At 38.8% G+C, this 26426-nt stretch overlaps 1 protein-coding gene across 1 annotated transcript in view; it reads left to right on the forward strand.

Annotated features, from left to right (window-relative positions):
- The first annotated feature begins 4336 nt into the window (after positions 1-4336).
- LOC120538772 (transforming growth factor beta-1 proprotein-like) overlaps positions 4337-26426 on the forward strand; it is an 88520-nt gene continuing 66430 nt past the window's right edge. The window contains exon 1 of the mRNA XM_039768238.1: positions 4337-5459. Coding sequence (XP_039624172.1) covers positions 5123-5459 — 337 coding nt within the window. The 5' untranslated portion in view covers positions 4337-5122. The remainder of the gene's footprint in view (positions 5460-26426) is intronic.

Here is a 26426-nt window from a genome sequence, read left to right on the forward strand (position 1 = left end):
CCAGACTCTCGGGTCCTCCAGACCTTTTTCTCTTCCAACCTTCATCCTCTTCAAGTCCCAGTGAGACATAGCTTCCAGTTTGCTCTTTTAATCTCCAATGAAGTGTAAGCACCTTGTTTAGGGTGTCCTTTAAAACCGAAGTGTCGACAATTACTACTTTTACTAACTTCTGGAGTTACATCAGACCCCTTGTGTCTGGGGAAGACTATACCCTCCAAGACAGATCACTCTGGAGTGTGCAGTTTTGGGGACACCTTTTTTTTCTAAAAAGCTTCCTCCCCATAAAGGTCTCTCTATCTCCATACTGGCGTCTAGTTCTTTCTCGGATCATCCAGCTCAGTGCCTTTTCTAAAGGAGACATGAATAATCTTTCAGAAAAAAGTTTCTATAAATAATTTTGTTTTAGCAACAGCTACCCTCTTTAAAAAGTTTTACCAAAAGCTGTAAAAGTGAATCCAACTTTTTTGTTTGTTTTTTTCTGGAATAACAGAGAAGTGAGGTCAGGATGAGAAATGGCTCCTGTGGAGATGGGAGAGAGAACTGCAATAATTTAGCATTTGATCCCATGGTTACCTCTTGTATTTGGTGGAAGCAAAATGGCTGTTTATTAAAAAAAAAAAGATACAGCTCAGCTTTTTGGCTGAACTTGTTTGTATACAGTATGTATACTGTATGTATGTTTGATGTGTTTAAATTATCAATACACTGAGTTTCCTATAAATACAAAATTGAAAATTCAGCCACACTTTTTATTATTTGCTTCCCCCACACTGTCACATGATGCAAATATTTTAAATGGTGCTGGCTTTGGCCTTACTGTTTCAGAAAGGGAGACCTGTTATTACTTGATAATGTTGACGGAGCATAGGCTCGCTTTAAATGAAATAAACAAGCAATTGGTGTTTTAGTTTACCACCTGTAAAGACTGATGGATTAGTGAATTACAAAAACTTATTCTGAATGCATCCCATGTATATAGTATATAATGTCACACATGAAAGCTACGAGGGTTTTTCATAGGTGATGGTATAAAGAAAAATACAGTGACAATATTGTCTATGACACTGCCACTAACTAATTTTCTGTTTTCTTTAATGTGTAGAAGTCCCCAGTGGACAGCTGACTCACTTCTGCTTCCGCTCTCATTAACTCCGCCTTTACTTCTTATTTAAACACCATCAACACCGGAAATCAGCATTCCTTAATTGAACAGCCTCAGGAAAAAACTGAAGGTTTGTGTTCTGAAGCTTTTTCACCACACTTATTTACAAGAAAATTTGAGATGTTATATATAATTATTACACATTTTCATTTTTGACATTAAATGTAGTCTCCCCTGGAGCCCCTGACGATTTACTCTCTATCTGTGTGTTTGTGTATATATGTAAAATATATGTATGATATGTACAGTATGAGCTTATGCTTTACTTGTTTGAAGTAGCCACTGATGCAAAAGCTAAAAGAAACTGATAACACAGTAAATTGTACTGCCTACATTATGTGTATTCAGGTTGTTTATTTTCCTCCAATTTACAAATCCAGAATCCTGTATATCTTTACAGATATTGTTTTTATTACTTTGCTGACTTACAACAGTCGAGATACAATTTTTTACATTTTTTTGTTGTTTTCTCCAATTGGAGCACAGACAGTCAAAGTGGTATGCTCATAGTCAAACTGTCAGTAGCAGGATTTGAAGTACTAAATCCTTAACCACTGCATCACACTTCCTTGCTTTTGTTAAAATCCATACATCCACTATCGAACTTACTTAACCCAATCCAAGTGCCATGGTACAAGTCAGTTAAAGGGCACACTCGAGCATTTACCCAGACTCAGTCTTTTGGAGCCAATATAATGTCACCAGTTAACTAATTGATTAATTAAATAATTAACTATATGTAGAGTGAATGTAATGATCATGTACTCCTACAAGTACTTGGGGGTTTACATCAATGACCCCCTGGACTGGTCTTGTAACACAGGGGAGCTACATAAGAAAGGTCAAAACAAATTGATTTTTTTTTGCAGACTCTGTTCTTTTAATCTGAATGGTGAAATCCTTTACATGTTCTAAATTCCTGTGATGGCCAATGCAGTTTTCTACACTATGGCGTGATGTAACATCACTTCATGAGAGGCCCACTAAATAAACAAGTTGATATAAAAGGCAGCTGTAGTTATGGGACACACTCACAATGTAGTAGTGGAGAAGTGTATGAAGGTAAAAGTTGATGCCATTATGAACAATGCTGCACATCCTTTCTCTATTTAATGAGCTTCTGTAAGTTCCTCTTGGGTACAAATAAGTTATACCAAATATGCCATGTTGTTAGTTGCTGTCTGGTGCTTCTTGGTTAGCTTTTAATCTTGAAACAAAATCAAATCAAGAACAGGTCATAGACAGATGATTTATATTGGTGAATGTATATATGTACATTAGGGGGCTTACCCCCGCTCACTTCGCTCTCCAACCCCCATGGCCTGTGCTACGCACCTGCCACTTCGCATCATTGCCGCTCGTGTTGTGAAGAGTGGGGCTGAACACACCCCAAGGAGACACAGTCGCTCCCCTGAAATCCCGTCTCAAACAGTGATACAATGGGAAACAAGTACAGTTTTATTTTTTTACCTCCTCTTTGCTCGATCATCTGCTAGCTTGCTGCTGCTGCCATGCCTTGTGATCTGCATCTCGCATGGCGCTTCAAACTTTAAAAAGCCTGTACAGCAGCTGTCTTTATCATCTACTCTTTGTCTTTTATTTGCGGCCCCAGGCGTGGTTAAATCTGTTGGCACAAAGTCTCGTCTCTCGGGATGTGAGTTCGTAATATTGTAGTTTATAATTTAAAAATGGAATAACAATCTGGAAATCTAATAACATCACATTAAAGTTCGATAAATTCTGAAAATATTGATACCAAATATATATATGTAGGTGTTAAAATAAGCCTGATTTAATGCGTGACAAAAAAGATCACAAAATCATGCACTTTTAGGCTTAGGATTTTATATATAGAGAGAGTAAATATATGTAACTATGTATTTTAAGTATAAATTGTTTAACGTTTTCATTCTAGTATACCTAAATCCATTCCACCTATGCCTGTAACCTAAATGCCATTGAATATCTTACTTTGCACTTAGTGGTACAACAGGGCAGGTCTAACCTTAAGTTACTGCCACCTACAAGCTTGTTTTTAACAGCAACAACTATCTTACTATCCAAGCTAGAAGTTCTTATGTGTTTTTGGGGGAATTGTTGTTTATTATAATATCTGTAATTTTCTTGAACTTCTGTAAAGTTTTAATTTTATCTTGGGGACAAATAAAGTATTATCTCTTTATCAGCAATTCTGTCACGGCATTTCCATATGGCTGTGTAACAGCTTGCTGTATTTCTTGATCATGAAGGTGATTTGGGGCATGTAGTGAGGAGGCCCACTTAGTTCCTACCCACACTGGGTGAAGATGCAGCAGGCAAAAGAGAGATGACTCTCTTGTCTAGCCTGGCATTGTCTGAGAATTCGCTCAACAGGAACTCGAGACTGTTATGAGGGGGCTGGGTGGCCCAGTCTGTTTAGCTCACTGAGATGTTACAGCACCCCTAACTGAGAAAAGCAAATGGGAGGAAAAAGTAAATGGTTTCCTGCTTTACTAATAAAGGTAACCTTTGTGCATTTTTTCTGCAGGCTTTGGAATGTATTGCTGAAAGAACTGACCACAAGCTTTGTGATTGTAAACTCATAAAAAGGTAAAAGAATTTCTCTCACAACTTTAAACAAACATGTTGTCTGCTTGTTTCTGTGTAATTGCAGCTTATCCTGGTAGAAGCTCACCTGCTAACAGCTGTTCCCAGAGGGGGAAAGGAAAAAAAGGCCCACAAATACCTGTAGGCAGAAGAGAGAATGAGAGGTATGGAAGCCCACAGCTGTCCAGGAGGATGGATGTCCCAGAATGGCTTGAGCTTGACACTAAATGCAAGTAAAAAGGGTTCAATTTAAAAGATTGCTTGCTTGTTGCTTTGTTACCTTTCCACTTGGGCTGGGTTTCTTTCCCTTGATTTCCATTTTTTGTTTTATTTTGATTCTCTCTTTCTTGTAACAATTGTTCAGTATTGAAACCTGATTTGCTTAAACTCAATGGTCTGTACTTTTTGACATTTCCTTGTTTGTCAGTTTTATGGCTAAGCGTTTCTTTTCCAACTCAGTTACCAGTCTAAATTGATTTATTTATTTCGAGGTGGTGGTGGTAGTGGGAGTGTGTGTTTTGAGGGGGCGGAGGTCGCCATACTATATTAATCACCCTTAACACTGGGAGCAAGCTGCAGAGAAGCTGTAACTTGCAAAGACAGAAACGGCCCTTTCATTTCCTGGGCGGGCACTCGAAAAAGAGAAAGAGAAAAGCGCAAACCTGAGGCCTGGGAGAGGAAGAAAAAAAAGTGCTATCTTATGCCGTTGTGTTGCAAGCTGAAACCGGCAGAGAGAGAGAGAGAGAGAGTAAGGAAGTTCAGCATGTAGCTCGCGTCTTACTGACACAAAACGGGGAACCTGGTGTCGAGCTCTGGGGCCGCCTTACCATCTTGGAGGCTTGTCTGTCTTTTATTGTAGTGGAATCTGCTGAACATACAAGAAAAGTGTCTTCTCTTTTTTTTAACAAGTAATTTTAAATTATCAGCAAAGAAAATTGAGTAGCTGGATGGAAACTGAACTGTTTAGCCTTGCAAGTAACTCATATCTGGACTGAAGGCTCCAGGTTAACTCAGAAAAGGTTAATTTTGCTTTTGCTGTATTTTGATATGATTTAAAGGAAGACAAACTGAAAAAAATAGGGTATGATGAGGTCTTGAAAGGTAAAAGTTATGTTTTTATCTGCATCAGAAGGAACAAAACCTACATGATTTTTGATAGACTTTTGAGGAACTTTCAGTCATCTGATTAGTACTTTCTTTACATTAAAGAAAGGCACAAAAGTCAGACAATTGGCAGAAAGACGATTGAAAGGAAGAATCATCCGTTATGCCAGGACGACTAAGTGCAGACACCTGGCTCACCTTTTAGAATCACTCTTCAGAACTGTGTTTGCATGTTAGTGTTCCTACGTGGAGTGACTCTCCTGTGAAACCATGAAGTTGCTAGGATTGTTACTGCTGACGGCTCTCTTGTTGGACTCCTGGTCTTGGACACAAGGCATGTCTACCTGCAAGACCCTGGACATGGAGTTTGTCCGCAAAAAGCGCATAGAAGCTATTCGTGGCCAAATTCTGAGTAAGCTTAAAATGTCTCAGGAGCCGACCACTGAGAGTGATGGGGTCACTGTACCCCTGGAGGTGATGTCCCTCTACAACAGCACCCGTGATATGGTACAGGACATGTCAAATCAGGTTGTCGATGGCGCCCAATGGGAGACTGCAGAGGAAGATTACTTCGCAAAGGAAGTGCACAAGTTCAAAATGATTAAAAGTAAGTGAACGAGGGGACTGATTGGAAAAATAAATGGGCTAGCTGGGTTGTGAGCTAGGATTTTAAACTCACTTTGATTGGGGTATGATACAATGGGGTTTCTGTCATCCTTATTCTGAATGTTAGGCAGCAAGCTGGCATCTTAGCCACCATGAGAATATCATAATGCTGTGTTCACTTTTGAAAGACTGTGCAGTTATGCCACAGTTGGGGGATTTATCTTGGCTTGTATTTGGGTACGGCATCCCAGCAGTGACCTGCACATTTTAAACAGTGGATAATTAATTAGTTTTCGAGTGCTATCATTTTGGCTAATATTTCAGAAAATCTACACAGCAGTGGCCTTAAATTAGTAAGTGGTAACCCATGAGCTAGAAGTTGGTTGGTGGGTATTAACTTCAGGCTAGTATTTGGCTATGGCTATGCAACACTGGCCAACGTTTAATAAATATTAGTTAAATTGTGGGTGAAGGGTATCATCTCCCCTTAGTATCTCACAATAGCTACACTAGACGTTTTGGACAATCTCTTTACTAACATAGTAACACCACATACACTTTTGAAAAAGTAGCCCTGTGTGGAATACAGTTTTAGATAGACTACATATTGGTGTCTCTCAGTATTTTTGTTAGGCAAGAAGTCAGAAATTGGTGAATTTATCTTAACCTATGTGTACCATAGCTTGGTTCCTGTCATCCACACTTTTTAAATGCTAACCAGAGAACTAGCGGTTGTGGGACTACTCTCAGCTAACACTTCATTAAGGCTACAGTGACCCGCATATTTTAAATGGAAGGGGATAAGCTAGGAGCCGTCATCCCTAACAACAGGGTATGCTTAGGCACAATCCCTACTTTTTACATGGTAACCACTTGTCAGAAGGTAATTTATTGTTGTATCTCTGTGTGTGTGTGTGTGTGTGTGTGTGTGTGTGTTAGGGGGGATGTATTGAGTTCCTGCAATTTTGAGCACACTTTCAGTTAGGAGAAAGTAGTTGATAATTGAATACATGTGACTCACAAATGTGAGCTTCGGGGCCATGTTTATTGTAAAATGTGCAGATGTTGCATTTAACAGTGTAGATCAGGTACTTTGAATTGGTCTTTGGACACTGTGTGGAATCAGTGTATCCTACTCTAAAGAGATAATGGGGGTATCAGAGATCCTGGAGCACAAATGGCCAGTAGTGGCAATTCTAGCCTGGTGTCCCTGTTATAATAGTAGGGCTTCCAAAGACCATGCTAGTAAAACTGAGACTTCTCTGGACCCCAAGAACAAGTTTAAAGCTGCTGAAAGCCCATAGACTGACAAAGCTTGGAGCCAGGAGATGAGTCGGGGGAAAAGGCTTGACTGATAGGAAGAAGAAAAAGGCCAGTTTGTAGATTGACAGAGAAAGAGAGAGAGAGTGTGTGAGTTGAGAGATGTGATCAGGGGTGTTTGTGCCACACTGTGGTGGGTAAGTTGAGCTAACTCATTTGGTAGACATATGTAAGAAGAGGGAAGCTGCAGGTTTTGTCATTTTATACTTTATATGCTACTTGATGTTCTCCTGAATGGTTAAGTTATTTAACTAACTGTGCAGGCAGGCAGTGTGGTGCAGATGTTTAAGTTTTAGATGTCAAACCCTGTGCTTGTGGGTTCAAATCCCAGCACTTACACAATGTGACCCTGAGTAAGTCACTTCACTCACCTGTGATCCAATTCGAAAAAGAAAAGAAACAATTGTATCTGAAATGTTTCAAGTCGCTTTGGATAAAGGCTTTGACTAAATTAATAAATGTAAATATTGCTGGGTGTTGCCCCAGTGTTAATTCAAATTTTACTTTACACTCAATTCTACTTTCCCACAAATATTATGGGACCATGCCAATAATAGTGAGGGAAATCCACGACTAAAGAAAAAGTGGACTGACTGGGAATTGACCTTGTAATAAATATTCGAAAGATGACTACATTTACCATTTCACCACCATTACAACTTTTGTGGCTTTGTTTCTCTGGCCTGTTTGAAACTGTACTATCTCACAACCCTTTTTCTAACCCCCCAACCACTCAAACTGCTCCTTGATCTTGCTGCAAGGCACTGTATAGCCTATATTCTAAATTGGATTATCACCGAATTACCTTACAATTTTCATGAAAATCTGTGTAGCCACTTTTTCATAATGTTGGAACATACATGCTATCAGGTACATACTCGTTTTGATATATTTACGTACTCTATATATTTATACAGTATATGTATATACATTTTCTCTCTTTGTGTATCTTGACCTCATTGGTTCCTGCATAGACAGAGTGTCCTTCAGAAGCAAACAAGCATTAAATTGAAAGTGGCAGGACATAACGTGCCAAACTTCTGCCAAGCATTTTCTCCTCCGGATATATGTGCATGTGTATCCAAATGATATTCTTTCCGCTCTGAATTCTGTTTTCCCTAGAAATATTAGCAATTGTTTTGGATCACCATTAAGTAAGGCAGCATTTTATTCCCATGTGTTTCATTATTGTGCTCCTCCCACCAGCTGAAGCCAAGGTTTTCATGCAGCATCAATATTTATGCCTGCAATTCTGAAACTCGCTAATACCCAATACCCCCAAAACCCTCTGAATTATTCAATAACAGACTTTTCTTTATAAAGCTACAACACAAGTCAATCAAGGTCTTTCCTTCAGTGTTTAAATCAAAGCATAAATAGAAAGGAAAGCAGTCAAGGCCACGGTCTAAAAAACTGGTGGTGGGAATAAAATTAATCTTTATGCTCAATATCAACAGTAACCATAATGAGAAACCTTCTGCTGGAGTCAAAAGTAAAAAGGGGAAATGCTGCTGGGGAACATTAATTTATTTTTAGATGGTATTTAGGGGAAAGTCCGCCAGATCTCTGTTTTGCAGGAATGTTAAGAAATGCTTTCTTGAGAAAAGGTATGATTGTCAGATACAAGAAATTGTGCGTTTTCGCTAATTTCTATCCACAGATTTTTTGGTCATATAAGCCATGACCATGTTAACAAGTTAATATTTACAACCAGAATATAATTTATCATTCTTAAAATATATATTTTATATACAGTATATCTTGAAAATAAACTAAGGTTTCTGTTCAAAACTGAATTATGTTTCTTACAAAGTCAAATACTGAAACATTCCCTGAAATGAAATTATAAGTAACTGAAGGTCTTTGCTCAAAAATAACAAACTTCATTAAGAAAGACATCACTATTTATTGCTAACCCCATTCCTTCCATTTTCTGAATCTGCTTTTCATAGTACAAGGTATTGAGGAATAAGAACCAAAGTAAGACCAGTCCCAGGGAGGAATGCCACTCCATTATAGGACCCACTCACACGGGCCTTTTTGGTGCTGTCAATTAAATAGAAAGGCAGTACATCTGTCTTGGAAGTAGGGAAGAGGACTGAGCGCATAGCCCTCGGACTGAAAGGTGGCAGTGCTAACCACTACACCATTTTTTAGTTGAGTTGAGGGGGATTAAATGAAGGGCTCAGGGTCACAGTAGTCTTGAGGGGTATGGGTGTACCAGAGCAGTAATAATGTGTGCCAGACGCTCATTTTGAGAGCCCACTTATTACATTATAGAGTCTCACTGGCCACAGTCTATTACATTAACATTGGATGAATTATATGAACCAACCCTGGATGGAAAAACAGTCTATCATAGGGGGACACTGACACACAAACTGTGCATGTCAGATCAGAATCGGTAATCGGCTTAACTGCACCCTTTTGGAATATGTGCAGAAACTGCATGTCTAGAAACATGTACTCCGGGAGAGTGAACAAACTCCACATAAACACCGAACAGATGGGATTTTAGCAAAGAACTGAATCTTGCACTATATGCCACCCATTTCCCTTCAAAGACCTCAGATTCAACGTTTGAGTTGACCTTGACCTCATTTTGGGGAAAAACTCATTGTTAATTTATTGTCTACTCTATTTATATTCATTGTTTTTGTAATTAAAAAGTATAAATAATGAATAGATAATTTACTTGTTCCTATACCAATTTAAAGCTGAGTTATGTGAGAAACATTTAATTTACTCTTATAATATGTCCCTTCACTTATAATATTAAACACAAAAAATCACCATACAGTATGTACACAGAATATACAATTGTTAGGACCAAAAGTGGAAACTGTTATCTCTATACATCATATTTTATTACAATAATCATGAATCACACAAGTGCCAGTTAACTAGTTTTTTCTCTGGGTACAGTGGTTTTCCACCAAGGTGCCCATTATGAAGCTAGATCAAGTACAAATTTATTATGTTTACCTAGAACAATGAAATTCTACATTCGTGTCTCACCAGTTTGTAACATGTCACCACTCTCCAGTATCATGTATGTGTGACCTCTGCTAAACTGACATCTTCTAGCAAAGGATGTGGATACCAAGGATACTGAACTAGATCAAACAGGTTCAGAAAATGGATGGGGCAGAATGTTGCTTTTGAACTTTAACTCAATGTAAAGTTTAATTTCAGTCAATGTTTGTTGTAAAGTTACTTCTTTACTAATCACTGTCAGAACTGAGCAATCAAAAATCTTTTTTTATAATACGCTACTGTGTCTGTCCGTTTGTCTGTTCAGGACTTTAAATCACCTACAGGTCACAAACCGTTTTACCTATTGACCTTAAATTTGGTACGTACATACATGACCTCTACTGTCCGCTTTCGGATGATGATTTTTATTTTTATTTTATTTTATTGTAGAATCAACTCTCTGCAGCAGGGCTGCTGTGCAGCGCATGCATTTGGCTAAATCATTCTTGAGGCAGGTTGAACACTTAAGTGCCAGCTTAAGTGGAAAGTAAGAAAAATGTACTAAGTAATTGCAACACAAAAACTGACTTAATCAGTTTTAATGTGAAAAGAAGAAGAGAAGAAGCGGGCCGCTAGAGTGGAGAAAACAAGCTGCTCACGAAGCAGCAAGCACATCAACCTTTGAGCAAATGAATGCTAAATGTACAGAGAAAGAGTATGAAAACTGTAAGTCAAGTGTATTCACGCATGTTATTGTGCAGTCTGCTGTTGCTGGTTGTATATAAAGAAAGAGGATGTTTTAAATTGATTTGAATTGGTAGTTTCAGAGCAAGGAAGGACCACCTCCCACCACCACTACCATCAAACCCAGTTAAATCTACCATCATTATGCTGGTTTACATGCATAATTTCACTGAACAGCATTCCTATGGAGTTGGTAGGAGCTTGAATTCCATAGAGTAGATATCCCTGCCAATTAATAAAACCAAGGTACAGGCCCAAAGTGGTGAAAATGTGTCCAAGCCCTGTTTAAAAGCAAGAAGGTGTATACAGGGTGATGTGATGGCTACTGCCTCACAATTCTAGCATCCTAGGTTCAAATGACATACCTGGTTACTGTTTGTATACATTTTGAAAGTTGTCTTCCTGTCTGTTTGACTTTTTTCTTGCAGCTCTCCAGTTTCCACTACACATCCCAAACACAAGTGTGTTAGGTTAATGAGCCACTTTGAAATTGCACAGTATGAATGAGGGTCTTTATATGTCCTGCAATGAAATAGCACCTTGTTTAGGTTTGATTCTTGCCTTGTCTAAAGTGCTGCCAAAATAGCTACTGACACACTTGGACTAGTATGTTACCAAAGCATGTATGGATGGAGGGATGGGTGAAATAAATATACAAACACAGGTAGTCCCCAAGTTACTGACATCTGATCTACAACTTACGAACGGGGCCGCAGCTGCGATGCATGCGTCTCAGTAACTGCCGCACCGTTGTCCTGGAGACGCTGCAAGTGGTGGCTGGACGGAGGTTGGAGGGGGCCAATTTTGCTGCTTACGCAGTGTAGTGTCCCTCAGGCGGCTCCTGGCGGCAAGTGGTCACCGGGGCCACAGCTGTTGCTCGTGTGCAGGACGAAGGCTTGATGGGGCGATTCGCTGCCCGCACAACTCGCCACCGCAGCTACTGCTCCTGACTGGACGCTGGTTGGATGGAGCGGATGGGGGTGTTTCACTGCCCGCCCACCACACACGACTGCCCAATTTGTTCTCGGTGGTCAGCTTTTGATGCTGCAAGCGGAGGCCCGGTTATGGCTGAACGGAGGCCATTGAGGGTGAATGGGGCGGCAGGGGGTAGCTTTGTAGTGTGCCTCGGGTGGCTGCCAGTTGAATGGGGGCGGTGGTGGGCGATTCACTACCCACCTTTGGCCACACCGTGTTCGTTCTTGGTGGGTGAACGCTGCAGGCAGCATACTCTAGTGGAGGTGATTGTGTGGTGGGCGGGTGGTAAATCGCCCCTCGCCACCCCCATTCATTTTCAATAGCAAGCCAGCTTGTACTGTTACGCACATAGCAGGAAGTTGTCTCTTGTCAGTACATCAGACGTGTTGACGACAGGTGCCTTCCTGCTGTGATAGCGTGTACAGTGCTGTGCAGAAGAGCTCATCTTAACCTTTTGTCTTCACCTATCAAGAATGTCTCTGAAACACAAATCTGATGCAAGTGCTGGTGATACAGTAAAGAAGAGAAAAACCATCACCATTGAAAATAAAGTAGAAATAATAAAAAGGTCAGAGCGAGGTAAAACTCCATCATTCATTGGCAGACCACTTGGTTACAGTCTGTCAACAATAGCATTTATTTAAATAATGTACCTGTTCTGACTTACATACAAACTTAACTTAAGTACAAACGTACAGGGGGCGGCACGGTGGCACAGTGGTAGCACTGCTGCCTCGCAGTTAGGAGACCTGGGTTCGCTTCCCGGGTCCTCCCTGCGTGGAGTTTGCATGTTCTCCCCGTGTCTTTATGGATTTCCTCCGGACGCTCCGGTTTCCTCCCACAGTCCAAAGACATGCAGGTTAGGTGGAATGGTGATTCTAAATTGGCCCTAGTGTGTGCTTGGTGTGTGGGTTGACACCCTGCCCAGGATTGTTTCCTGCCTTTTGTCCTGTGTTGGCTGGGATTGGCTCCAGCAGACCCCCGTTATCCTGTGTTCGGATTCAGCAGGTTTGAAAATGAATGGATGGACAAACCTACAGTCCCTATCTCATACATAACCTGGGGACTGCCTGTACATCAGTTGAGTCAAAGTATTTAATGAGTTTTAATGTCTTGAATAATCTCACATACTGTACATAAAAAGTCTGCAGGAATATTTAGGTGAAGAGGTGGCCCTTTTAACATGAAAGGCACAATATGATAGTTGATAGCTGTTGAAGGCACAGACTGTCGTTACTTGTAGGAGCAAGTCAACATAGCAAGCAGCACTCTGACATCCATTTGGGAATAAAAAGATGAAACTGATGTGATGAAAGGCAAGGAATATTGTTTTCATTCACAGTGCCTATCAAATGTATTCATCCCTTGGTAGTTTTCACATTTTATTGCTACACAACATTGAATCACAGTGGATTCAATTTGAATTTTAATAATAATAATTTTAAATGTCAAAGTGAAGTCTGCAAAGTGGTCTGAAGTAATTACAAATAATAAACACAAAATAGATCACTTAAATATTCACACCCTTAAAGTCAGTATTTAGTAAATGACACCCTTAAATCTGTGTGATTAGGACAGCTGGACAATGCAATTTCTTTTCCAATTGTTCTTTGCAAAAAAATGACCCAGTTGCATGTCCAATCACAAATTCTTAATTAGATTGAGATCTGGATTCTGACTCTGCCACTCCAAGAAATTCACAATGTTGTTTTTTAAAACCATTCCTGCATAGCTTTGGCTTTATGTTTAGGGGTCATTGTCTTGCTAGAAAACATCTTCTCCTAAGGTGAAAGTTTCTTGAAAACTATATCAGGTTTGTTTCCAGAACTTCCCTTATTATGTCGCATCTCCACAGCATAATGCTACAATCACCATGTTTTTTTTTGTTTTTTTCAGTGTTTGGCTTATGCCAAACATGGCATTTATTCTAATTGTCAAAAGCTTAATTATGGTCTCATCTCACCATAAAACCATCTTCCAGCTTCTCCCAAGTGCCTCCTGGCAAACTCTAACCAATATATCCTTCTCAGTTTTCATAGGTCTCTTTGTGACCTCCTTGACTAGTCTTCTTCTTGCACAATCACTGTCACTATTTATCTGGACTCTAAGTGATATTCAGTGGCTTGGATGCTTTCTTGTCTCCATCCCCTGACTTGTACTTTTTAGTCATTACATAAGAGGTGCTAGGAGAATTTGTCTTCATTGTGTAGTGTAAGGTCATACTGACCCATGACAAACTGGCCTTTACAGATTCAAGGGCATTTAGACTAGAATCAGTTGAACCATTCAGACAGGTCCTCTCCATTGAACTAATGATGTACTGTAACTTCTAAAACTAATCAGTTGCTTCAGTAATGATAAAAGGGTGAATACTTGTGTGATCAATTGCTTTGTGTTTTATATTTATAATTAATTTTGTCACTTTACAGAAATTTGTTTTCACTTTGACAAATAGTCTTTTTTTGTTGTTCAGTGTCAAAAATGATAAATCCACTTTAGTTCAATGTGGATAAAATGTTAAAACTTCCAAGAGGGTGATTTTTTTTTTATATATAGGCATTGTCTAAAATGATCATTCATGTACCATATAGTCATTGCAGCCAAAGTTTACAAAATATAATTGAAGTACCAAACTGTTAGTGGTGCTGAAGTTAAATAAGAAGTGCTAAATCAAATCTGTAATGTAAAAGGAAAGTTAGAACAAACATTTCTAAAACTAAAATTAAGAATAAAGTTCACGAAATGTATCAGTGTCAGTGTCGTTAAAGAGAAAATTTGTAAAGTCCATTCATTTTCAAACTCACTTATCCTGAGCAAGGTCGCAGAGAAGGTGCCCGCCTATGCCAACAAGCATCGGGTACAAGGCAGGAACAACTCCTAGACAGGGTGCTAGTCCATTGCAGGGTAAACACACACACCAACACAAACTAGGGCCAGTTTAACAGTATTTGGACTGTGGGAGGAAACCTACATGGATACGGAGATAAGATGTACACACTCCACATAGAGAAAACCCGTGAACTCTTGTTGCAAGGGAATAGCACTAGCACTGTGCCACTGCGCTGTCTAAAATTTGTAAGTGAGAATTCAGAGCCTAAAGTGCTAACATTAAAATTCATGAGGTGATAATTTTAGAATTAAAAGGTAAGCCATGTCGGAACAAGATGTGAATGAAATGAGGATTATACTACAGCACATCCATTAAGAGAGAGTTCAAGTACTAAACAGTAAATGGTGTAAACATGGAAATAAGGAGAGTAAGCAGTTACTGTAAGATCAGTAAATTCACAAACTAAACAGTAGGTAGCATTAAAATGAAAACACATAAATGATAAATCAAGTACCTAACGATAAATGGCATTTCAAATAAAAACTGACACATTTGTAAAAGGGAATATTCAGCCACCAAGTAGTCCATGGTTTTAGTTAGCCAATAAAAGGTGTCATTTTGCTTGTTTTTTCTCAACACAATTATATAAAGTTTAGAAATGAGTGGGTGGCCTGAAGGCCATGCTGCTGCCTCATTATTACTGTTATTAGTTATCTGACACCTTTGTCCAAGGTGACTGACAAATTTGAGATACATTTATTTTTCATTTGTGGCACAGGCAAATGAATTGACTTGCTCAAGGTAACACAGTGTCATTAGTGGGATTTAAACCCAATGAATTAACCACTATGCTACACTGACTGCTTTATGTTTGCAGAATTCTGGGGCTGAATATTCCCCTGGTCATTCTCCATATGAAGTCTGCAAGGTTTTTCCCCCAATATCTCGGTAGCATTTTTCTTTGGGAGGACAGATTTTCTCAGACTGGCTGTTTCAAATTGGCCTTGTAATCGACTGACACTGCCATGCAGGCTCCAGCCCCACTGTCAGTCTCAACTGGATTAAGTGGGATTAAAATGTTATCTCTGGTTAGCAGTTAATGCTTTTCAAATGAAACATCAGAAAATGAGGAATGGTTGAATGGTTATAAAAAGTGAGCCAATGTATTGTACCTAATAAACAGTATAGGTCACTAATGAAAAGGCAAAAGTCAAAATTCTAAAATTTAATCCAGTGCACATTCACATTGATATTAAAACAAGGACCAGTTACCGGATTTAAACACTAAAAGCAGAAAGAAAAAAAAAAGATGAACAGCCTTTAGAAGCTCTTCATGGATGAAAAATATGAAACAGAAAAGATAGTACCAGTAATTGTTTTTCAGATAATCTGCTCTTTATGCAACTTTCCTTTTGTTCTCATATTTTTTTTTTTATTCTTCCGTTCTTATTCAGAAGTCCCTTTTTCTGACAAAGTCACGGAAAACAATAATTCCAACAATAGGTCAGTTTTTCAAGAAGTTATAATATACAGGAAATCCCTAGTGTATGTGTGCGTGCATGTGGACTTTTTTTGGCCTGTTTGTTTAGCTTATCTGTAAAAACCTGCCATTCCCTTCTCTTTGGAAAGCACAGTCCCCACTTACTCTTTCATGTCTTTTATACCTTTTTTTTTTTTTCTTTCTTTATCCAGTTTTTTAATGTTAGACAAACACTGAAGTTAAAACTGACACTGCCCTCCGTCTATTAAAAACATACACACACAGAAAAACTTCTAATAGAGCCTAGCCTGCCATTTCATTTCCTCCTTTCTGGCGTTATGTAGATTTTCAGAACACTTCCCCCTTGTGCTTTCATTTTCAAAATTAACACATTGGGATGTTTCTCAAATACGATGGCCTTCCTTTTTTCCTGTCTTTAAACTTTTATTTTCCTCATATATTAATGAGCCGTGAGGAAACTTCAAAATCCAGCCCGCAAGCACTTGCAGGCAATCTGAATATCTTTGTTTTTATTATTTATTTTCTTACTGACTCAAACGCTCAGCTGTTTTCCTGGCTTAAAAATCAATTTGCAGCCCGCTATAACTTGCACAGTCTTATGCAAGAACTTGTCAAAAACATAAATATTACAGGTGAGACAGCGTAACAGATAAGGCGTTTAGTTTTACCACAACTGCCTGGGAACACCCTGCAGATCCTCTTGGATATGGAGCTGCCAAGTAAGCAAAGATCACCCCATAGACAAAGCGTCTGATTTTTTTTTTTAACTACTTGCCCCTCATCCTTCTGTGACAGATCACGGTGTAGGGTGGAGTTGTGAACAGATTTTAAATTTTAACCTCATCAGTCACGGTTGGCACTCCACAATGTTTTAGGACCCCATCAAGGCAAGTTAAGCCAATGTCACATTACAAGACAACTAATCATGCGGTATGTCAGACTTGTTGACAGCAGTTACTGTTCTCATTGCCAGACTATTTCAGTTTAAACAACTGAAAAGTGCTGTGAAATGTAGTGACTGTGTCACTGTCATGTCTTTCTAGCACAGTGATGCTAATTAATTTTCTGACAGCCAATACATTACTGCCTGACAGAGCCTGCAACATATGAAAGGTTAACAGGTGAGTTCACCTCGCAGTCTTGGCGTTTTTTTCTTTGTTCCATTCTGTCATGGTATGACAAAGATCAAATGAGCTTCTCTTCTTTTTGTGAGGTCTAAAGCCCTTTTATTCCTTATGCCTCATTACTACATTACATGTGTTGTATTTCTGGATGATTATTCATTGGTTGTCCGCTCCTATGCGCACATAGCCCGTCCTTACATCTAAAGAAAAAATCAAACCTGTTTTTGGATTTCCATCCATCCATTATCCAATCCGCTATATCCTAACTACAGGGTCACGGGTCTGCTGGAGCCAATCCCAGCCAACACAGGGCACAAGGCATGAAACAAACCCCGGGCAGGGCACCAGCCCACCTCAGGGCACGCACGCACGCACGCACACACACACACACACACACACACACACACACACACCCCAAGCACATACTAGGGACAATTGCACCTAACCTGCATGTCTTTGGACTGTGGGAGGAAACAGGAGCACCCGGGAGAACATGCAAATTCCACGCAGGGAGGACGCGGGAAGCCTGCCATTTTTAGATTTTGTTGGACCAAATCACAGACGACTACCGTATACATTATACTCGCAGATAAGTCGGGACTTAATTTTACTTTATAATTTCTGGTATTTTATAATGTCAGTCATATAAGTCGAATGCGGAAAACTCACACTATTGGTCCAAGAGATTATGATATGTTAACACCCACCTGAGAAAGTAACCACGTGTATTGTGCCTACATGACCACACAGTAATACCCAAACTATTCCGAAGTGACATTTACAATGTTTTGTGTTTTTATGTATCTCACACCCTCATACACCTTTATTGTAAGAGCATCCCTTATCTACGACGGAGCGTTCAATCAGAAGAAACTATGAAGCTGGTTTTAAATTAAACGTTGTTGAAGTAGCGAAAGAAATTGGTAACTGCACTACTGCAACAAAATTTGATGTGTCTGAGAAACTGGTGCGAATTTGAGGAGGCAAAAAGATGTACAAAAAAAAAAAAATTAAGTGTCGCATTTTTGAATGGCCGTATAAGTCGGAGTCTGATTGTATGATCGATTTTTTCGGGTTTCAAGATAGTTAGTGCTTGTCATGGTGTATGTCACATTACACAACAGGCTTCAATGGATCATGCCACATTCTTCCTCCAGCTCGCTACAATTATGTAAATGAAGGGAAAAACTGAAAATCACTGGAAAAGTCGCTTAATGTGACACAGCCTTTAGTATTTTTACGTGGATAGAAAATCAATAATGGTGACATTACTATGTAAGGGAAAGACAACCAATAGATATGATTTCAAATCTCAAAAGATTCTGTTGTTCTAGTTCTTCATATTGATACAGTGTTAACCTAGATGATGCATTGCATCCTGGGTTATAATCTATTTTGCAGCAGTGTGGTAGGACCCATAGGGATGGCCCAGTGGTGGAATGAGGTGATAATTTTGATCAGGTTCACCGCAGAACATTGCCACCACCTTACTCAGATGCTAACATAGTAAAACGTTGAATTGTTGGGGCACAGATCTGGGTGCTTTTCATTAACATGTGAGTTTATTTATTTAAGTGACCCTTTTTGTAAAGCAGATAATAAGTGTACAGTAATTTACACTAGCTGGCGCATTTACCTGTATAGTCAGTCACTGGTAGAAATTGAATGAATACCCTTGTGGTTTATAGTACAGTCCTGTATCCTCTTGGGGGATACACTGTTTGCTCATTGTAAAATAATTTGACTTTTTGGTATTATATTCACTGGAAATAACTCTGGGTAATGCTACCGTTTTTTTCTCTAGTTATCCTCCCAGAGGTAGCAGAAGTGAGATGCAAGCTCAATAGGGGTCACTGGAAGGGTCAGTAAAAACTGTCAACTTTATACTATACAGTCCAGGTGTTGAGAGGTCAAATTAGTTGTATGTGGAATGAGCCCACTGCAAAAGTCCAACTAGTAACTTACAGTATACCAGAGGAGTTTTCCTTTGGCTTGACTGACTTAGAAGGTTGCTTTCCACACTCTGCCAGGTGCAGACCTGAGTTTGTGTTCTGGGGACCTAGTGGGGTCAACCCATTAAGGGAACACTGCCTGAGCAAAAAGGATCTGGTTACACATCAACAAAATTTGGAAACACAGTGGCCGCGGTACTGAATCAGTCGGTTAACTTCAGGGTTATTGTCATGTGTAGTCAGAACATAATGATACACAAAATGATTTGTGAATAATTGAATTTGCAGTGATACTGTTTGTTTCACTTCTCAAACAAGTTTGCAGAATTAATGAGGTTTCACTTTCAGTAAACTTTATACCATTGACACAAGAAGAAAGGTATTTATATCCTACTTTAGAGCATTTCAATGCATTAATTCCATATGTGTATACCTGTCATTGAGTATTTAAACAAAGATCTCTCATGGAAGAAAAACAAAATACCGAACTTGTTTCCTGGCACATGTAGACATTTTCTTGAGCTATCAGGCATGTTCTGGTAGTGTGATCCCCACTTTTCCAGTCATGATGAAAATCTTGGTGATTGCATGCATCAGAGTTGGAAAAGAAACTTGAAGCTCCATGGCATTTGTACTGAAACATATCTGCAGGAATTAAGAAAAGGAAAGGGCCACTTCTAGGTAATGATTGTGGAGGTAAGCCTACTGTGTAGTGAAATTTATCTGTGGAGAAACCACAGTAACAAGCATAGTGGTGCATTTTATTGTGTCTTCATGTGGAAAATATGCAGCATGTCACATTTTTTAAAAATGCACAGCAATCCTTTGTGGTGATGTAAATGAGAAGCATAAACAGAATTGAATGTACTGGTGTGTGACAGATTACATGCAATGCAGCTACAGAAAAGAACACAGGTAAGCACAGCAGTGTGAATGAGGTTTTAGGTATTGGTATGTCTTATTGCTTAGTCACAAAAAAAACATTTAAGATCTCCAAAAAAACACTTTTTAGTCAGTTTCATGTTTCACTATTGCAAAATCACTTGTGATTTTATTGTCAGTTTTGTGAAGCTGTATCGGAATCAAAACTTGCCAATTTCGCTCATCACTAACAGTACACTGTAATTCTTACTTGCATGTCTTCCACAGACTAGTAGCAGAGGTAAAATAAGAATAAAAGACAATGAATATAACGTCATACATTAAGTTTCAACATCAGATGATAGGAATATGGAATACTCATGCTTATGTCATGGTTATGACTTGTGGGTTTAAAAATCCCTAAATCTTGTGGAGCTAGTGCTAATGGACGTGTACAGAAGAGGGTAAAGAGTGCAGGATGGCTGAGGTCTTCAATGATACTATTTGGTTTTCTAGCACAAGTGTGTATGTTTTATACTGTATATGTTCTGGTGTGTACCAGTGATATTCTCAGCAGAATTTACCTTCATCTTTACTGCTTTGTGTTTCCTAAGAGGAGTAAATGCATTAATAGGAAACTATGCTGCAAGTGAGGATTTATACCATCAGTGGAAGGCTTGAACAGGCATCCTTGTGATTTATAGTCCAGTAGTCTTACTAACTAGGTGACTATGCACAGAGTACAACCTTTCCAATAGTTCATCCTTCAAAGGTATCATGATTTGCTCTTGGAGACACAAAGGAGAATTGCTCCGGGCCAAACGAACACCTTACTGATATACAGTCTAATGTCTTAGCCACTGTGTGGTCACACTGCTTACACATATTTAATCTGTTTCCATTTTTAACGAAATTAAATAATTTAATTAGTTATGTTACTGTGGTACTTTTCTAGCTTACTCAAAGCACCTTACCTAGATCATAGGGAGCCACTTTAACCACGCCAATGTGCAGCAATCACCTGGATGATACAACAGAAGCCTTTTCTGTGCCAATATGTTCACATTTGCTATTAGGTGGTGAAGGGGTGCGAGACAGTTAGAAACAGATAAAATGATTAGGGAGCCAGAATGACCAGGCTGTGGTGGGCAATTTAGCCAGGGCATCTAGAAATAAAATACTGTTTTTGAAACTGGCGCAGGGATCATTTATGACAGCAGAGAGTAAGGACCTTATTTTTACAACACATCTGAAGGGTGGCACCATTTTCTCAGCACAGTGTTCCCATCAGTGCACTGACTGGGATCCACACACAAGACCACAGGGTAAGTACAATACAATACAATTTATTTTTTGTGTAGCCCAGAATCACACAAGGAGTGCCGCAATGGGCTTTAAGAGTCCCTGCCTCTTGACAGCCCCCCGGCCTTGACTCTCTAAGAACATAAGGAACAACTCCCAAAGAAACCTCGGGAAAGGCAGTTCAAAGAGAGATCCCTTTCCAGGTAGGTTAGGCGTGCAGTGGGTGTCAAAAAGAAGGGAGTCAATACAACACAATACACAGAACAGAACAAATCCTCAATACAGTATAAAAATAAAAATTTTAGAAGTACCTAGCAGAATTTAACAGTGGATGACATCATATAATATGAATTGGATTTGTTAAGAGTCCTGGAGACCTCATTCATCAAGCTGCCTCCCCCATTTGGCCATTCCACAGCTGAAACAGTGCTGGGCCATCCAATCCAATGAATGGACCTCTCTTTCCCATGAGTCCAGCGATCTTTCATCAGGGATGACTTATCTTCAGGTGGATTACGCATTCTGAAATGATGTTGGTATGGTTGTTGGCTAGTCATCAATGGTAATACTGGAAGGGTCACTCAGTAAGCCAGTGATCTTTGAAATTATATTTAGTGCCTTCTGAGAAAGTGCCATTGCAAGGCATTTTATAGATATGGTATATCACAACAGTTCAATTTTTTTTCTTTTGTACAACTAGCAAGTTAATTGACACCTGCAGGGTAACACCAGTTTTATATAATGCCTTCCATAGTAAACACCATCACCAAGCATTTTACAGAGAAGGTAAAACATGATTTACAACTTCCCAGCAATCAAGAGTGTTGGTGTGAAATTGGTCACTGTTAAACAATGAGCAAGTGGTTCACAGGCTAATGCTGTGACCATGGTGTGAGATGGGGAGGCTGTTGATGCACTTGCTTTTATATTTTGACATTTGGAACAGTGGCAGGTAAAGTAAATGACATTGGGCAGACAGCGGAAAAGGTGACATGACTTGGGCTTGCAATGACTCACTGATGACTCAATTATATGTACTAATTCTGTATTTAGTAATTAGTGTAAGTTATATGTACATTTTCCCAGAGAATTATTTAGTAATTAGTACAATCTATGCTTGCTTTTTACTTGAGAATGTGTTCACAGCGCTCTGTGCCTGCACTCGGTGAAGAGGACTATACAAAATAGATTGTATTGTATTGCACTGTGCTGATGATGATTGAATTAGCATCTTTCTGGTTTACAGTTGTGGGCAGTAATGAAACATTTGAACTGTATGAAACTCAAACAATCACAAATAACAAAAATGGGTTTATGAAAAGAAAATTAATAATATGTGGGACACAAAAAATAAAAAAGGGTCCTGCCTAGACTGTTCCTTGGATGGTATACAACACACAACACAATTACCTGACACCTTGCTTACCTACTCTATGAACTCTATTCTTCCTTCCTTCCTTCCTCTGGAGAGCTGAGCCCTTTTCCATTGGTACTTTTAATCCCAAATTCGTTGAGAGAAAGGCTTTTATGTCCAAATCCAGCTAAAGCTAAGGAACTACTTATGGAGTTTCAGGCCATGTCATAGTGCCCAAGATGTCACCAGTGGCACCAGGTGTTTGTGCACGTCACCTCACCATAGAGTTGTACTGGAGAGATCTGGACTGTACCGTTGTGAGACTAAAGCGTACTGTCCTCTATCAGTATGGAGAACTTCAAAAACTACTATTGAATTCCTCCAATTTACGCCAGGGACTTTGCGCCCTGTGTTGGCTGAGACTGGCTCCAGCAGACCCCCGTGACCCTGTGTTAGAATAAAGTTGGTTGGACAATGACTGACTGACTTGAAAGACCAAGGTTTATAATGGTAGTGCCCATTTCTGGTCACATATTGTCTCAGTACTTACGTCCCTTTCACACAGTCATGAAAGGAACTACACTGCTTGGAAATTATTTCCATATTTTAACTTGTGAACACCACTGGGTAATTTGACTCACTTAGCATTACGCAGTGGGGCAGGTGATGTGATGTGTTCTTAGACCAGCAGTGGAGGGGTTGAACAGACATCCTAGTCGTGTATAGTCCAATGAATTATCTGTAAGAAAGTTACAAAGCTTGCACACAGTACAACTTTTTCCTTATTCTGCTGCAGAATGAGTGTGTGGTGAGACTGAATCAATAATGTCGTTGATTGTCACCCAGTGCCCAACCACATTTCTCACACATACCACAACAATTCCAATATTTCAGTACCAGATGAAAGAGTCATTTAGTGAGTCACTTGTAGAGATAGAATAAGGTGCCTTCTAATCACTAATGGACCCCTGGACTGTTGCACCCCAAATATGTAGTGGAATGGTGTGGAAAACTTGGATCAAGCCAAGCTTGCTCAGGCTACAGCAGTTCAGTTGTAGGTCATTTCTGTTTCTAGCATGTATTTCAATCCCACATTAAGTCTTTCATCTCTCTTCTTTTTCTTGCACTGTGAGATGCTGTTCTTTTTATGTGTACTTTCTATTTTAAGTATTTATAGCCACAACTATTCTCCTTCACATTCTGTTATCTGTCAACGCGATCTTTAGAACATCTCCTGGCTAACATGGTGCCAAAAAAAAGACCTCTAAGTATTACTTTAAAAGCTGGAAATAAAGGAAGCTGGCAGTAAGGACTCTCGGGGGGCCACTTTTGTTTCTGTGAAGAGCTATATATTTCACAGCCATATTCTGTATGATGAGGGGGTGGGATTGGATTATCCTAGAGAAAAGAGTGGACAAGGGGAGGAATACCAAAGCCAAAAAAATTGATAAAAGAAATGTGGAATACTCCTAATACATGTTTGTCATGTGTACTGCATGCATTGTGAGCTTCAGTCTAGACAGTATGTCATATTTCATAGCATTTTTAAATCAATCATATTATATTTGAAGTCCAAAGTAAGTAGGGCCCTTTGTTGATTAGGACAATTAGAACCCATAAAATGAAGTTTCATCAAGTAGGAACAAGTTAGACAAAATACACATCTAAGACCGATATATCATGTTTGTTTATTAAATACTTTAATAATGAGTCATATTCCAAAATAACAGAGATAAAAGAATATAGCTAAAAGCATTAGTAGAATACAGAAAGTACATGTTGTTTAAAACATTTGCAATATATATTTAAAATCTGAGCCCAATATTGCTGAAATATCTTTCATGGACACCAAACTTCAACTCAAAACTGCATGAATCGATGTGCTATTGTTAGTTGTTGGTTGTGTTGTGGAGAGTCTATTGCTAACTGTAGTTCATATTTCTTAACCATATTTGTTTTTAAAGAAGCATCTGATGGAGAATTAAAGTCAAAGTTATTTCTTTAAAATTATGATTTGTATTAATGATTTGAAATTGTGCTCTAAAGTGAAGCCAATTTTTTACATTTTAAAAAATAACTAGAATGCTCTTCATTTTATAATGGAGATAATGGGTTTTGGGGCCCCAGTGTTTAAAAAAAAAAAAAAGCTTTAAAACTTAATAAAGACATACACTTTGTAGTGGCAAACATGCCTTCCTCATTTCTAAAGCATGCTTATGACCAGCAAAGTAAACTGGAAATGATATATTGCATCACAGATTCTTGGTACTGTTTTATCATGGTAATGATGCTGTTCTTGCTCACTTATCTTCTGATAAATTATCCTACTTTTAGTTTTGTAATTTTGTTTCTTCAGCAGGTGTGTGAGACAGAGATGTGCTCAGATCATATAATTATTTTTAGTTCCGGCTTTTTGCCAAATACATTTTGTGTTGTTTTCTTACATAATCTATGGAGATTCACATGGAATAGCAGTGTCTTGATGAACAATGCAAGTAAGAGTTCCATTGCAATTTACACACATAACAATAAATCTGAACTAAACCGATTACACTGCATTTTATTTTTAATAAAAGCATTAGATTTTTGAAAGAACCAAGCGACCAGCAAGTTGCACTTTTTGTGATAAGTCTTACACATAATAAAAAAAAACACTCAGAAAAGGAAAAAGAGCATACAATAATAATAGTAATTCTTTAGTAATTTTTTGTATTTATATAGCACTTTTCTCACTACTCAAAGCGCTCAGCAATTGCAGGTTAAGGGCCTTGCTCAAGGGCCCAACAGAGCAGAGTCCCTTTTGGCATTTACAGGATTCAAACCGGCAACCTTCCAATTGCCAGGGCAGACCCCTAGCCTCAGAGCCACCACTCCATCATAGAGCAGATTGAAGTGCCACAAACCAACTATTGAATTGTGTAAAGCATGATGTGAATGCTCTTGCAGAGAATATGGAAGTAGAATAACTTAGGACAATGTTTCTGAGCGAGCACACTCACTGACACTCGCTAATCCTAATTAATCTATAAATGTTTGGTGAGAATATACAAACTTCACGTAAAATCTGGCACCATAAGGTTCAAATGATAGCTCTGCATTACCACTCTGCCTATGCTAAAACATCTTTACAAAACTTACTAAACTTTAAACGGGTTAAAACCAAATGAACAGTATGTCTTTCACATCTGTTCAGATTTTGCCACATGATTGCAATCTTTCTGTCACTAGACCACAGAAGCACATGCGTGCCTTATCATTTCAGCGGCAGCAGACAATATCTTTGCAAAATGACAAAATAATCTTCCTTGTAGTAAAAGAATATAAGCAATCCTAAGTGTGGCTTTTTTCGGCAATTATCGTGTAGTCTACAGAACAGAGACAGCAATTTACATCTGAGTATCGACATTCAATAATGTCTGTAATGGTGGTTGACGGTGACTTTCTGAAGTGAGCCCATGACCTTGTCTCTAAAAGGTTGTGGTGAAGGAAGGCAAACAGCAAAGCGAAGTGCACAGCCACTCTCCTTTTAAAAGGGCAGAATCTCACAAAAAATGTTTTGCTTTTTTTCCTTTCTTAAATTGATATAGACAGCTGTTGTACAATATTTGTTCAATCTCAAGATATGAATCAATGCTAAATAATATTTTTTTGCTTGAAAAATTGATATATTCTGTAAGTTTTAATGCTTATTTTCATTGTTGGGACCACAACACCCATTATTTCTGTTATAAAATTCAGGAGCAGTCTAATTATTTATAAAATTTTAAATATATACTCATTACTTTAGAATGCAATTTCATGTAGCAGATTTATATATACTATGATTGTGAAGAAATAACTAACTTGAAAAATACTGGACTTGTCCTTTAAAATCTACAGAATGCTAAATCCACCTGTACATAACCAGTAGACAATGACAACATGTGCCCCGCCATGCACATGCAACTGTTTTGGCTTCCAAGTAATTTATTTTGCTGTTAGGAGCTGCTGCTGAATATGTAAAGGAGAAATAAGTTTGAAATTCCTCAG

The sequence above is a fragment of the Polypterus senegalus genome, chromosome 11 (assembly GCF_016835505.1).
Source record: "Polypterus senegalus isolate Bchr_013 chromosome 11, ASM1683550v1, whole genome shotgun sequence".
Lineage (NCBI taxonomy): Eukaryota > Metazoa > Chordata > Cladistia > Polypteriformes > Polypteridae > Polypterus > Polypterus senegalus.